General features: G+C 46.0%; 1 protein-coding gene across 1 annotated transcript; it reads left to right on the plus strand.

Moving 5' to 3' along the window:
• The first annotated feature begins 224 nt into the window (after positions 1-224).
• Fgf6 (fibroblast growth factor 6) lies at positions 225-11,900 on the plus strand. The gene is made up of 3 exons (XM_015500743.2): positions 225-805; positions 1,768-1,871; positions 11,553-11,900. Exons 1-3 carry the CDS (start codon positions 460-462, stop codon positions 11,727-11,729), a joined length of 627 nt encoding a protein of 208 aa, XP_015356229.1. The 5' UTR covers positions 225-459; the 3' UTR covers positions 11,730-11,900.
• The last annotated feature ends 2,149 nt before the right edge of the window (positions 11,901-14,049 follow it).

Consider the following 14,049-nt stretch of genomic DNA (forward strand, 5'->3'; position numbering starts at 1 on the left):
CTGCTAACTTCATTCCTGCCTCATAGTTGGAATGACAGTGGCTCCCAGAATCCCTGGGGAGTGGAGAGGGTGATGGGGGTCTGGGGAGGCAGCCAGGCCCAGGAGCAGGTTAATGTTACAGTCCTGGATAAGTGAGCTAGGCCAGCTGACGTCAGGGGGATGATGGGTGGAGGGGAGGGCCGGGCTGCTGAACTATAAAGATAGGTCAAATCAAATAGTATCACCTCGGGACGGAGCAAGCTAGAGAGCGTCCCTAAGCCATGGTCCCTACCGGCCGCGGCTCAGCCTGGGTCCCTCTGCTCTCAACCCGAGTGCCCGAAGCAGGCTTTGGTTTCATGTCAGCAGCCCTCATCTGCCTTCCAAAAATAAGCCCCTGCCACCATGCTGAGGGGAGAAAAACAAGAAGGGCGGTATTTTTAGGGCCATTAATTCTGACCACGTGCCTGAGAGGCAAGGTGGATGGCCCTGGGACAGAGGCTGTTCATCACTATGTCCCGGGGAGCAGGACGTCTTCAGGGCACGCTGCAGGCTCTCGTCTTCCTAGGCGTCCTAGTGGGCATGGTGGTGCCCTCGCCTGCAGGCACCCGCGCCAACAGTACGCTGCTGGACTCGAGAGGCTGGGGCACCCTGCTATCCAGGTCTCGAGCTGGGCTTGCTGGAGAGATCGCCGGGGTGAACTGGGAAAGCGGCTATTTGGTGGGAATCAAGCGGCAGCGGAGACTCTACTGCAACGTGGGCATCGGCTTTCACCTCCAGGTGTCCCCCGACGGCAGAATCAGTGGAACCCACGAGGAGAACCCCTACAGTGAGTGACTACTGCAGCCAGATGAGACATTTGGGGATGTGGGCTCCAGCAGAACTAAGAGATGAAGGGGTCTTGCTCTGGTGGATGGAGCCCTACTATAAAGGGGGAGAAATGATATGCACTGCTTAGATGACTTGGTTGGACCCTACCTGGGTGCAAACTCAATATGCTGAGATCTGAGCATCTTGGTGGCCTTTGCCATCACCCTATGCAGTCCCTGTGGCACTAATTACTTCAGCATTACTGGCCCATCTGAGGCCTTGTAAGACCCCTAGGGACCATCAGCCTAGAAAACCATGGGGCAGCAGTGGGGAGACTGACTAAGGATTCTTGGACCAAATTAGACATGAACTTATTTTTATTCAGTTTCCCTCTCTGAGAAGGAAAGGCAAATGGTTTGCAAAATTCTCAGCTGAAGCACATTCTTCTCTTTACTTCAACTTGCTCCCTTTGTCCCTGTGTCCTTATACTACAAGTTGACACATTATGCATGAATAGTCTCCCAGCTGAGACAGGATGGGGACTGCAGGATCCATGCAAGCCAATAGCTTCTGTGTAGCTGCAATGTTTCCTAGATAGGATGGTTTGAGATTTGTTAAAACATGTGAGCCTATATTAAATAATCATCATCATAATAATAATCAGAACTCATGGCTTTACCCAAGCCAAGGATCTGGAGGGATTGATTCAGTGAAAGTCCAGATTCAAAGCTAATCTTAAATAGATGCATGGTGGTCACTGATGTAGAAGCTTTTCTTGCAGAACTGATATTTCAGAGGATAGTGGCTCGACATGATGAATCTAGCAATGGGATCTCCTAAAATTAGAGAGATCAAGGACAGAGGTCACAGAGGGTCTGGCTATCTAGGAGGAGGTGGACGGACTGGATGCCCTGGTGGGGCTTGAGTCCCCACTCTGATTTATATGAGCCTTAGGTAATATAACCCCCGTTTCCTTGTCAGGCCTGCTGGAAATTTCCACAGTGGAGCGAGGTGTGGTGAGTCTCTTTGGAGTGAAAAGTGCACTCTTCATTGCCATGAACAGTAAAGGAAGATTGTACACAACGGTGAGTTCATCAGGCCAGGGGAAACTCCAGGTTGCATAAGGCCTGACACACAATTGAAGGAAATAATACAAATACAGCACAGTGAATCTTTATCTTTATCCAAAATGAAGTGACTCTTTATCCAAAATGAGAAAAGAAGGGGCTATGAAAGGAGCCCTTGCAAGTGAGGGCTCCTAGAATATCCTGCTTTGTTAACTTCAGAATTAATTGATGTCTGCTTTAGACTATGATTTTCCTGGTCCATTTGCCAGGGCCTTTGCATTTAAAGAAACCATAGCACAGGGAGTTCTTGGGTCAGAGAAGTCTGCACTCTGGTATACAGCTGCCATCCAGGCTCATGGAAAGGTCTGATTCCCTGAACCAGAGAGGCCCAGAGAAGCAGGCCTAGGTGAGAGTTCAGCCTGCGAATGCTGCCCTATGACATCCCAGCTAGACTGCCACAGGAAGCATGGAGATGGAGGCCGTTTCCCATCTTCAGCACTGTGATGAAATTTTATTCCAAGGTTTGCTGTCCTCTGGTCTTTGATCCTACAAGCTAGAGAAGGATCCCCTCTGTGGCACCCCTTTGGCAGGCACTGGTCCCACCCCTCTCTCTGCCACCATAGATGGTCTCTGGCAGGCTACATGCTGACACTTCAGCACAGTAGCCAACATGTAGCACATGAATCAAAATTTCTGCTCTCCAACCCACCTGGGACTTTCAGCCCGTGATTTGGCCTATTCTAAAATATGGGTTTAAACATCCTGTTGAAGTTGTCGAAACTGAGTTCTTTTGACAGCAGAAATGAAGCTAAAAAGGAAGACCTCAGAGCAATCTTCAAGTAATACCAGAGTTATTTATGGGGAGTGTATGGAGGGCTGTTTTACTGCCCCTTGGAGGACAAACTGAAGACCAGGAAGTGAACAAACAGATCTGGGGCTGGATTGTAGGGGGCTATCCCTGCAAAAGAGGCCTTTTAAATACTGGAGCAGGTTGACCAGATGGCCTCTGTTCATAACCTTTAGTGTTAACTAACATCTCAAAGTCTGGGATGGTATATGCACACGCATGGCATGGATGAAAAGCAGGGTCTCCTCCTGATTCCGTGGATAGTGTGCATCACCTTGCAGGGACCTCCTTCATAGATTATTATTCAGCAGGGCTGAGATGAGGGCTGCAAATCTGTTTTTGTTTTTTATTTGTTTGTTTTTTAATTTCTCAGGTGTTTTTGAGCATAGGCAGGCTTAGGGACCACCAGGCTACAGGGCTTCTGGAGGACAGGGAATCACCAGTGTTATACTAGCCCTGAGACTTGGAGGGCACCTGAAATGAAACAGCCTGTGGCTTAGAATTCTCCAACACCTTCTTTACCTCCTTATCACTCTCTGGAAAAGTGAAAGGGAGGACAGGAAGCAGCCTGGGAACAACCAGAGACTTTAGTGGAACAGGCACCCCTTCCATGAGGTGAATCCTCCCCAAAAGCATCTTCTAACCAGCCTGAATATTGCCCAGATTCCCACTGAATTGGAGAGCTGGAAATTTGGATTGTTGACTATGCAGGGGATTTTATTTATTTGTTTGTTTAAATTTCTTATTGTTCTTTGTAGTTATACATGACAATGGAATTCATTTTGACATGATTATAAAAGTATAATCATATGTTGACATAATTATAATTTGTTCTAATTTCGTCCCCTCCCCTCCCTTCCTCCCACCCCCTGTTCCCTTCCCTCTACTCTACTGATCTTTCTGCTATTATAGCATTCTTTTTAATTAGTGTCTTGTGGATGTACATGATGTGAGATTCACTGTGGTATACTCACATATGTACTAGGAATGTTAGATCACACTCATTCCACTGTCTTTCCCTATCCCATCCTCCCCTCTTCCCTTCATTCCCCTTTGTCTACCTCACAAGTCTGGGATTTTAACAGGTAAATCTGGAAGGAAGCACAAATTACATAAACTGTTAGTCTCACCACCCTTAATAGTAAAACTAGTATTGCTTTCTCCTTATCCAGAAAGGAACTCCATTGTGGAGAGAGGGAGGAGCACAAATCTAGGGTAAATTTATTGCACTTTCCACTGTAAACCTCTTGGTCTTGGTAGGAAAAGCTGGGAAAGGCTAGGAATATAAGGTTTAGCAGAGAAAATGCCTCAAGGGGGGAAAAGCATTCAGAGTGGCAAATGGTAAGCAGACATCTCTTTGAACTGTGGGATACCCCAACCCATCAGGCAAATGACTACAGATGGGGTCAAGGGTTGATGAACTAACCCAGCCCAGTCCAGAAGTCTCGCCTTTCTCACTCTGCCCACCCCCAGCAGCATTTGACCAAAGAGCATCTTCTCCTAGGTGGGAGATTCTCCTCCCTGGACCCCAGGGTCAGAGGGGCTGGACAGCTGTGCCCAAGCCTGGGCACCTGATGCTGGGCACCTGTGTGGCTGGAGACCAGATGCTCTTGAACAACCCTAAACTGGTTCCCTCTTCTGCCCTTCAGGGGCCATTATCACAATCTAAAAAAACAATTGCCAACTGATCCCTGGAGCCAGGAAGACTCCCGCTGGGTGATGATTTCATTCACACTATCTCCCTTTAAGCCCCCTGCGCTGCCTCCTCGCTGGGGTGGCTCAGCTGCTACTGCCTCTAAATGGAATTTCTCTTGGGGGGAAGGGAACCCTCACGAGGTGGGGGGTACTGGTGACTGGACCAGGTGGCAACTCATGGTCAGAGAATGAGGGCCAAGGCCTCCCATGTGTCTGCTTCTCAGAGAGAGTGGTGCAGAGCCTGAGGGTAGTTTGCCTCCCTTCCGAAACAATATAAATAGCTACCCTGCATTGAGCGCCTACTGTTTGACAGGCACGCTGCAGAGGGCTTCTGTGAAGCATTATCTCCCAACGCCCGGTGAGAGGTGCATTCAATCTGCATGGTCATTTTGCAGACGGGGACATCGTGTCCCGGGTCTCACACCCAGGGTCCTATGGTAGCTATGTGCACCGCGTTAGCGCTCCGCGGATAATGAGCTGAAGGCCCACAGCGCAAGCGCATTTGGCAGTTCCAGTTTCTAGCTAATTGTCTTATTTCCGGCAAAGTCCATGATCGTCTCTGGGCGTAGACTTATGCTGTCTCTCAGGTGTAGACTGAGGCTGAAATCAGTGAACACCAACTTTCTTGTTTTCTTTTAAAATTAAGAAACTCAGCTGAGCGCGGTGTCGCCTATTATCCCAGCGACTCAGGAGGCTGAGGCAGGAGGATTGCAATTAGGACTTAGATCTTGTCTCAAAATAAAATAAAACTTAAAAAAAAACACGCAAGGAACTTCAGCTGATGGTGGTTCTGTTGACACTCACTTGTTAAGAAAAATACATATTAACAAGAAGATACTAGTAATTCAGTTATGCTGTTAAGGGGTTTTCGTTTTAATAATCCTAACAGCCTTTACACCCTTCTAATTAATAGTAGTTTGACAAGTGCAAAGCACAAATAGATTTCCTCCATAGAAGACTCCATGCTGATTACCTGGGGCATTGTGTTGGGGGATGGGGACCAAGTCCTCCCTTCTTTCTGTTAGCTGCCACTCCCACCTATTAGAGGATGGGGTTCCTGAGGGGATGACAATGGACACCCACCAAGTGGAAGTGCTGAGAGATGGCCCTAAGACAAAGAGAGACTTTGTGGTAATAAGGGACCTGAGCCCTGCAGACAGAACACCAACTGCTTTGAAGGCTCCACAGGAATGAGAAGAAAGGTACATCTCATGAAAACACTTTCCAGCATATCTAAATTGACAGTGCAATTTTCCTTAACAATTGTATGTTAGGAAAAGGGGTTAGAAAATGCTAGCATCTTCAGAGTTGGAAGACGTTCAACTAAGAACAGGGGAAGAAGCAATCAAGAACAACAAAAGGAAAGCAGCTTAGGACATGGTTTTCTTTTTTTTTTTCCCCCTCATCTCCCAACTCCTTCCACTCCACCCCATCCCTATGCCTCTTCCCCTCTCACACAGCAGGCAGAGGATAAGACTGGAGTTTTGTAGCTCTGACCAAAGACAAGAGCATGGTTATCTTGTCCTCCTCAGACTTTTCAGGGCATTTCTGCCTGAGGCAACTTACCTGAAACACCCAGAGATGTGCTCCTGCTGCTCCTCAGAGGGCCCTTCTCCACTGTGCAAGATGAATGCATTTCTTTTCCTTTTTTTTTTTTTTTTTGTAACATGAAGTTCGGTTCCACATGGGTCTGATTAGAAACCTACGTGGAATTTAAGACATTGTCACATTGGTGCTTGAGCCCGGCAGGCCCAGGAAATGTGATCTGCTGGAATTATTTTCATTTGTTCAAGTAATAATATACGGTAGCTGCTTTTATTAACACGGCATTCACTTGGCCCAAGTGCTTTTCTCACTAGAGCTGAGGAGCCAACATTCCTGAGCCATGAGAACCTTAAGCTCTGGGATATGATGGAGATGAATTAAGAGGCTGGGTCTTGAGCACCACTCTGGTCCTTGGGAAAAATCCCATTAACCTGAAGCATCCAGCTCCAGCAGACTCCAGGGAAAATGCATTGCCTCTACCGGGTGCCATAGACTTCCTAGCCACCTGGACCCCCTGGAGGGCGGGTGTGACAGGAGCCAGCAGGGAGAAAGCAGAGGACTCAAGAAAGAAACTTCACCTAGTTCTCTGTTGCTCTTTAGGTTTGTACAGAGTTTTGGAGGAAGCTAAGGGTATGAGATGGGCTAGAGAGAAAGAATGGAATAAAAATTAAAGTAGTGATCTTCCAAAGAGGTGTGTATGGCGGGAGGGGTTGAATAGTCAAAATCTATTGATCTGGGCTAGATGCAGCTCAGTGGCGGAGTGCTTGTCTAGGATGTACAGCACTGGAAAAAAAAAAAAATCTGTTGAGCAGAGAATTAAGTATAACACATTATCTCTTGGTATCCTTAGGAAATTGGTTCCTGGTATCCATGTTTATCCAATTCTGTTCAAGTCTTTATGTAATGGCCCATAACCTATTCACATCCTCTTGGATATTTTAAATCATCTCTAAATTACTTTTAGTACCAAATATAATGTAAATGCTACATAAATAGCTGTCATGCTATATTGTTAGGGAAGAATAATAAGGAAAAAAGACTGTACACATCCAATACAGAGGCAATCTTTTTTACAAATATTTTCAATCCTCAGTTGATTGAATTTTGGGATGCAGAACCTATGTTCACATAGGGCTAGCTGTGTATACCACCGCAGTCATGCACACTTAACTAATGGTTTAGGAGACACAGACTCTTAGGACGGCTGGCTCTTGGATACATTCTAGACAGTGGGATGTGAGCACTGTCCTGTGTTTCTTGAGGGAATCATTTGACACCTCCCCCTTCCTCTGCCCCACTCCCTCCACCCTAAGATTTGATTTCCTCCCTTCCAGTCTGCAAACAGCACACACAACCTCCCCCTTAACCACCATCCAGATCAGAAATAAATTCTCCTGGAAACTGACTGGGCGGGTTCCTCTCCAGGGACATGTAAAGTTAGAACAGAGGGGAAGGCAGGTGGGTGGAGAGGGCCAGGACACCACCAGGACAGACCACCTGCTTCTGATAAAAAACGTTTCCTGGTCCATCTTCTACCCTGAATTATTTTCCCACTTTAAACAATTTTCTTATTTGCACAGATGACACATGAGCATGGTTTAAGGGGAAATAAATCTGCCAAAGAATCTTCCACTGCCCAGGTCTCCCTGCCCAGGAGTGTCTCTTCAGAGGCAGCCACTGTTACCAGATCCTCATGGACCACGCTAGACATCATGTTGTAAAGCTCACATGAACAGGAACGTACTTTGCACACTCTTTCAGACCTTGACTCTTCACTTAGCAGTATGTTTTGAAGACCACTTTGTATCAGTGCACCAAGAGGGTTCTTATTTTTTCATGAATGGTATTCCATGGCATGGATCCACCATAAGTGGTTCAACCATGCCCCTCTTAATTGATACATATGTTGTTTTGGGTCTTCTATTGTGAAAAATAATGCAGCAGTAACTTTGGGGACACATGGAAGCACATGACAATATGATAATTTCCTAAAATTGGAATTGCTGATCATTTGCTATCTCCATTTTTGGGGTAAATATTGTCAAGTTGCTTTTATGGAGGATATAACAATGTACACACCTTTCCTTGTTTCTCTATGCTCACCAACTGCAGAATAGTATCAAACACTGTTCTCTTACAATCTGATCATTGAAAATGTGATCTCTTGATTATGATATACATTTCTCTTATTAGACATATTTTCTTTTTTTGGGGGGGTACTAGGGATTGATCTGGTGATTGTGGGGGGGGGTACTGGGCACTCAACCACTGAGCCCACATCCCCAGAGCTATTTTTTATTCTATTTAGAGACAGGATCTTGCTGAGTTGCTTAGGGAGGGCCTCACTAAGTTGCTGAGGCTGACTTTGAACTTGAGATCCTCCTGCTTCAGCCTCCCAAGCCACTGGGATTATAGGCATGTGCCACTGCACTTAGCTAGGCACTTATGCTCAAATGCTATTGTATCTCCTTTTCTGAGAGTTTGTTTTTTATAAATGTTCATTTCCAGAATCTTTCTAAGATTGTTAAAAATATTTTTGGCCTGGCATGATGGTGCACACATGTAATCCTACCTACCTGAAAGACTGAGGCAGGAGGGCCACAAGATCACAAATTCAAAGCCAACCTGGGCAACACAGAGAGACCCTGTCTCAAAATAATTTTTTTTTTTTAAAGTGGGAAGTGTAGCTCAGCTAGAATGTTTACCTAGCCCATGTGAGGCCCTGGGTTCAATCCCCAGAACCTGCCCCCCATACACACACATACAATTAAAAATTTAACAAATTTTTTTTCTAGAGTTTAATGATTGTCTTTTTTATGTTTAAATTTTGCTGCTTTGGAATTTTGTTTATTTTTTTCATTTTGGGGGGTACCGGGACTTGAACTCAGGGGAACTGGACCACTGAGCCACATCCCCAGCCATAATTTGTATTTTATATAAAGACAGGGTCTCACTGAGTTGCTTAGCACCTTGCTAAATTGCTGAGGCTGGCTTTGAACTCATGATCCTCCTCCCTCAGCCTTGTGAGCTGATGGGGTTACAGGCATGTGCCACCACACCCAGCTTGGAATTTATTTTGATATAGTTCAAACTGTATTATTATTATCATTAGTAGTAGTAGTAGTAGTAGTAGTAGTATATTATCCAGTTGTTACAACACCATGTTTTCTCCAGTGATTTGAATGATGCTTTTATATTTATATTAAATTCATTTTTATATGTTTGATTGACTGCTGGACTGTTTTTTCGTTGAGCTGCACTAGACCTTTTAATTAGTGGAATTTATTTCCCATTTAACTTTCACAACCAATCCTGAATTCGACTTCTAGTACTTCAGCTCCCAAGCTTTGCTCATCAGTGATCTTGAGTCCTGTGGCTGACTCTACACCCCATGCACAGGTGGAGAATCCACCATTCAGAGCCTCCTGATGGTCAGCGAGATACCTGGGCTGGTACCACTTCCTCCTCATCCTGCCTCTGTGCTTGTCCCTGCTAGCTCACACCTCCCAGTCACTTAGTCAGAAACTGCAGAGCTTAAAAGGTAAACTGTCCACTAACCCACAGCAAATCTTATGGGATTAGTGACCCAAAGTGAAAAAACAACAACAAAAATCCTTTTTAAGGGTTTTATGGTAAAGTAATTGGTGATTCAGTCAGAGTACAGGCCGGGCATTAGACCCAGGACTTCCCATGCATGATTCTGTTGATGCTCACTCCAATTCTATGGCATAATTATCCTCTCTGTTCCACTTTACAGATGATGGAATTAAGGCTTAGGAAGATAAATAATCTGTCCAGGTTCACATAACTAATAAGAGTGGAAGTGCAAAGCTTTGATGCAGATATGCTCTTGATCTACTTTGATGAGTTCATTCTGTGCTTGTGGGCATTCCTTCCTGGACTTATTCCATAAATATGTACTGAGCACTAATAGTAAGAGAAACCCCATCTCCTGGTAGGATATGCATGAGCTTAGGGAAGGCTTTCAAGTTTACCTCAAGCATATTAACATATGTAAAATGGCTTTGTAAACAGTAAATAAGAGCAAGGGAGGGTGAGGGTGTGTGTTGAGGGAGGTTGGTCACAATGTTCCTATTGGCCCTCTGGCCCCTGGCTCACTCTCCTACCACCCTGAAAGTACCTCTGGTGTTTCAGTGTTGCTTTTATTAAACCTTCAATTCAGCATCATATCCCAAAGCAGACCTAGTCCTTGACCCAGGAATCTTGGAATCTATTGGAAAAGAAAAACATTCAGAGAAATAGCGATCCAATGGTGTTTATATGCTGTCAGGGAGGCCAGCCCCAAAGGGTTCTAGAGTCTGGGATGCTGGTGAACGGGCTCCTTACCACCCCTCATAACTGTGAGGCCAGGATGCTAATAGTAGGGTTTCTGTAGAGAAGGTCAGATGATTCCCCTGGCACCACTGATTGGCTACTGAGTGGGTGGTTTCTAACAGCAAATGACTTCAGTCATCAGGAAGGAGGAGAAATTATACTCTACCTATTTCTTTCAGTTTCATTTTGTATTCATTTTAAAGTCTACATTCAAAGTCTCCTGGCTCCCACCTTGCTCTCTAGACCCCTGAGGAGCACAGAAATCCCTATGGACTCCCCCAGATCAGAGACTCAGGAAAGTGGAGAGGGAAAAGACCTTTTTCTAGGAAGAATGAGTGGCTTGGGTGACTTATTGGGAATGAAGTTGTCAATGTGTGACAGGAAGTTCAAAATTCATCTTCTGAACTGGTGGTTCACACACAAACCTCTACCAAATTAGCCTTGAAGGGAGCCATTTCTTGTTGGCCCCAGACTCCTTAGAACCACCTACCACACTGGGAACCAGGTTCCTTTTCAGGTAAAAATTTCTATCCCTTACTGTCTCCCTTCCTTCATGGCCCTGGAGAACAACAAATGTCTAAGAGGCACCAGACATCTCCCAAGTTCAAAATAAAAAATCAAGAATGGGCCTCTTTGAGAAATAACAACTTGGGAATGGAGTGACCATGAATGGGAAGAAAGAACAGTACTAGGAAGGACTTAAGAGATCATCCTCTCTCCCTGCCCCTCCACTCCCCATCCTCACCAGCTCGCTCCACACACAGTTTGCACAAAACCGACTGAGGCTGAGAGGGGAGGAAACTTCTGGAGCTCACACAACTAGGAAGTAGAAAAGTCATTAAATAAAACCCTGGGTCTCAATCCTCCTCCACTAGACTGTCTCTCACAATGGGCTTGAGAAAGCAGCTTCCTATGGCCTTCCCTGGTCCTTTCTCTGAATGGAATGTATTATGATCTAAGGACGAGTAGAAAGTGTCCTGGCCTAGAAGTCAGGAGACCTGACTGATAGAGCTTCAGCAGCATCCCACCCCACAGACAGACCACCCACGTCTGCCCTGGCCTCCTCTTCATGAAGGGGAGCCGTGGAGCTCTGAAGTTTCTCCTGTTCAGACTTCCCAGGTTCTGTTCTCCCAGGAGGGCTGAGATCTGTGGTGCTTGTCTTACAAAGGGAAGGGAGGGCACACTGGTGCAGGGGACTACTCGACAAGACTCAGCTGCCATTTGCAGCACTCCTCATGTGTTATTGAATCTCTGCTGTGTGTGCATTTCTTCCACAGCCCAGCTTCCAAGAGGAATGCAAGTTCAGAGAAACCCTCCTGCCCAACAACTACAATGCCTATGAGTCAGACTTGTACCGAGGGACCTACATCGCCCTGAGCAAATATGGACGTGTAAAGCGGGGCAGCAAGGTGTCTCCAATCATGACTGTCACTCACTTTCTTCCCAGGATATAAGGACCCATGAACAGGGGCTCACAGGTTGACAGCTATATATCTATTCTATTGGAATTTTGCACAAGTGAATGATTCCCTCTTGTTCCCCATGACTTCTGAATCAGGCTTATCTTGTGCCTGGGGAGACCTGGGTTTGTTTCCTTGGCTACTTGATCCCATGGCACTTAACTCACCCAAGTGAGGTGTTGCCACCAGCATCTTAGACTAGTGATGAAGCCTGTGCTTTGACCTCACCTGAGAAGAGAAGGTAGAGATGACACTTGTGGAATGTGACCATGTGCACAGGAAAGGGCCAGGGTGGGAGTATGCACATGTGTGTCAATGTATATCCATACATCTCTGTATATATTCTCAGAGCAAAAGTATTTCAAAGCATCGAGTTTCTTTCCCCTGGCCTCATCGCTGCAGGAATCTGCCTGCAAGAATGTCACCTGTCAAGCCAGAAGGATTGATCTGCTCCCATTCTGCCTCTTTCCAATCATCTTTTCATTCAGAGGCCGCTGACTGCACAGGCGACACGGGTGGTTGGGAGCAGCTGTCCTCTGAGTGCAAAGAGGGCAGGACAAGAGGGTGTAAACTTTCAATGCCAACCAGGAAAAGAGTGATCAGATGCCCCGAGCTTCATGCCTGTGGGGGTTCTAGGGAAACTGGGATGCATCATTAAAGCAAAGGGGTAGAAGGGGGTCACCTTCTTGGAAGAAAGTGGCAGAGCAGTGCCCAGGGCAATTGAACAAGGTCCACTGGAGGCATCAGGAGGAACTGGGTGTTCTGTGGAGAGCTGTTCTGCCTGGAGGACTTCATGCTGTGTGTGCTCCAAGAACAAGTAAGGGCCAGGCTGCCTGCCCGTGACTTTTCCTCACTTTGAACCAGGTCTTATTTTAACCTCAGATGACAAGGATCCTAATAATGGCAACCTCTTTGGCAAGGAAGGGGATGCAAAATAGGGCATGAAGGAAGTAGAGAGGCTTTGGACTACAGATGATAATTCCTCTCCAACCATGTCCAGGAAACTCACCCAAGTTCTCATCTGATACTCTCACTTCCTTCTCAGTCGTCCTCATCTCGCGTACACGCAGCACCCTGGATGCAATAGAATGGGCCCCATGACCTCCAGAGTTTGCCCCCTGACTCCCTACAGTAGAAGAGGAGTGCTAATCCTGGGAGATCAAGCAGCCAAGCTGAAGTGGCTCCTCGCTGTACCATGCCTTCTTGCCTCCTGTCCTTTGAGAGTATTTAAAGCAGAGGTTCCCCAAGTGACTATAAATGTGGTCTGCCTGGAGCCTTCAGATTCCTGAACCATTGGAATGTTCCTAAATCTGAAACCAGAGAGAGCTGTATCAGAGTGCAAATATTTTCGGCATATGTGAACCATCGAGTTACAAAATGACCTGACACCCTTTGCTACTCTCAGGGGCCCCGGCCTGCAAGACAATCCCTCATCTGTTGCAAATACCTTCATCTTCAACATACCTCTCTATTCGTAGATGCGTGCAACTATAGATAGATCAGGGCGAGGGATTCTGAGTTGAAGATGGAGGTTGGCAATCCCAGGGAGAGACACTGAACTGGCTGCCTCCTCTACTCTGCAAGGATCAGGGTGGACGTGTACTGGGTAAAGTGGTAAAGGCCATGGCAAGGTGAGCTAAGATTAACAGACAGTAGCGGCTAAGCAGCATGTGTGCATGTAATCAAGCCTTGGATAGAAACTAGAAGGAGCTGGATCTTGGATCGAGTGGAAGGGAGAGGAAATCAGTCCATCTTGACTGTCATAATTTTGAAACGCAGGTCTGCTTGGAGGCAGGAGACCAAGTTGGTTACTTTTTAAGAGATCTTGTCCAGTGTAATCAGTCTCTTTAACAGAGCACATCAGAAATGAAGGCACTAAGGACCTAAGGTGCATCTGTATTCCTGATGGAACTGGGAATGTAGGATGGCTGGATGGATGTCTATACCCATTTTCCATGCTAGGTGTGAGGAGAGGCCATGAAATATAGGTCCAGCCACTATATAGTCATACCAGCACACTGATTTTCTGTGACTGACACCAATTATGAGAAGCTGGGCATCCGGTCCAACTGGTAACCAATATGACCTGCATCATACTAGTTTTTAAGTATTTTGAATATTATCTCTGAATGTACAGATGTATGGCTGATGCTTTTAGATTTTTCTCATGCAAAATAATTCACTTAAGGGCTTTCTCTTTTACTTATAAGGGACTTAGGCTTAAGAAAAGTCCCACCCACAAAAATTGATGAAAGGATATCAAAGGGCATTTCAATCCCTTTTCTCCTGCTACTGTGCACAAAGTGTGGAGAGT

The sequence above is a fragment of the Marmota marmota genome, unplaced genomic scaffold (genome assembly GCF_001458135.2).
Source record: "Marmota marmota marmota unplaced genomic scaffold, marMar, whole genome shotgun sequence".
Classification (NCBI taxonomy): Eukaryota; Metazoa; Chordata; class Mammalia; order Rodentia; family Sciuridae; genus Marmota; species Marmota marmota.

What these genes read in the sequence shown, in the direction of transcription:
- Fgf6 (XM_015500743.2), top strand. Translation starts at nt 460, where the DNA reads ATGGCCCTGGGACAGAGGCTGTTCATCACTATGTCCCGGGGAGCAGGA. An exon ending in CCACGAGGAGAACCCCTACA is followed by an intron (nt 806 to 1,767) that starts GTGAGTGACTAC and finishes TTTCCTTGTCAG; the next exon opens with GCCTGCTGGAAATTTCCACA. An exon ending in AAGGAAGATTGTACACAACG is followed by an intron (nt 1,872 to 11,552) that starts GTGAGTTCATCA and finishes TTTCTTCCACAG; the next exon opens with CCCAGCTTCCAAGAGGAATG.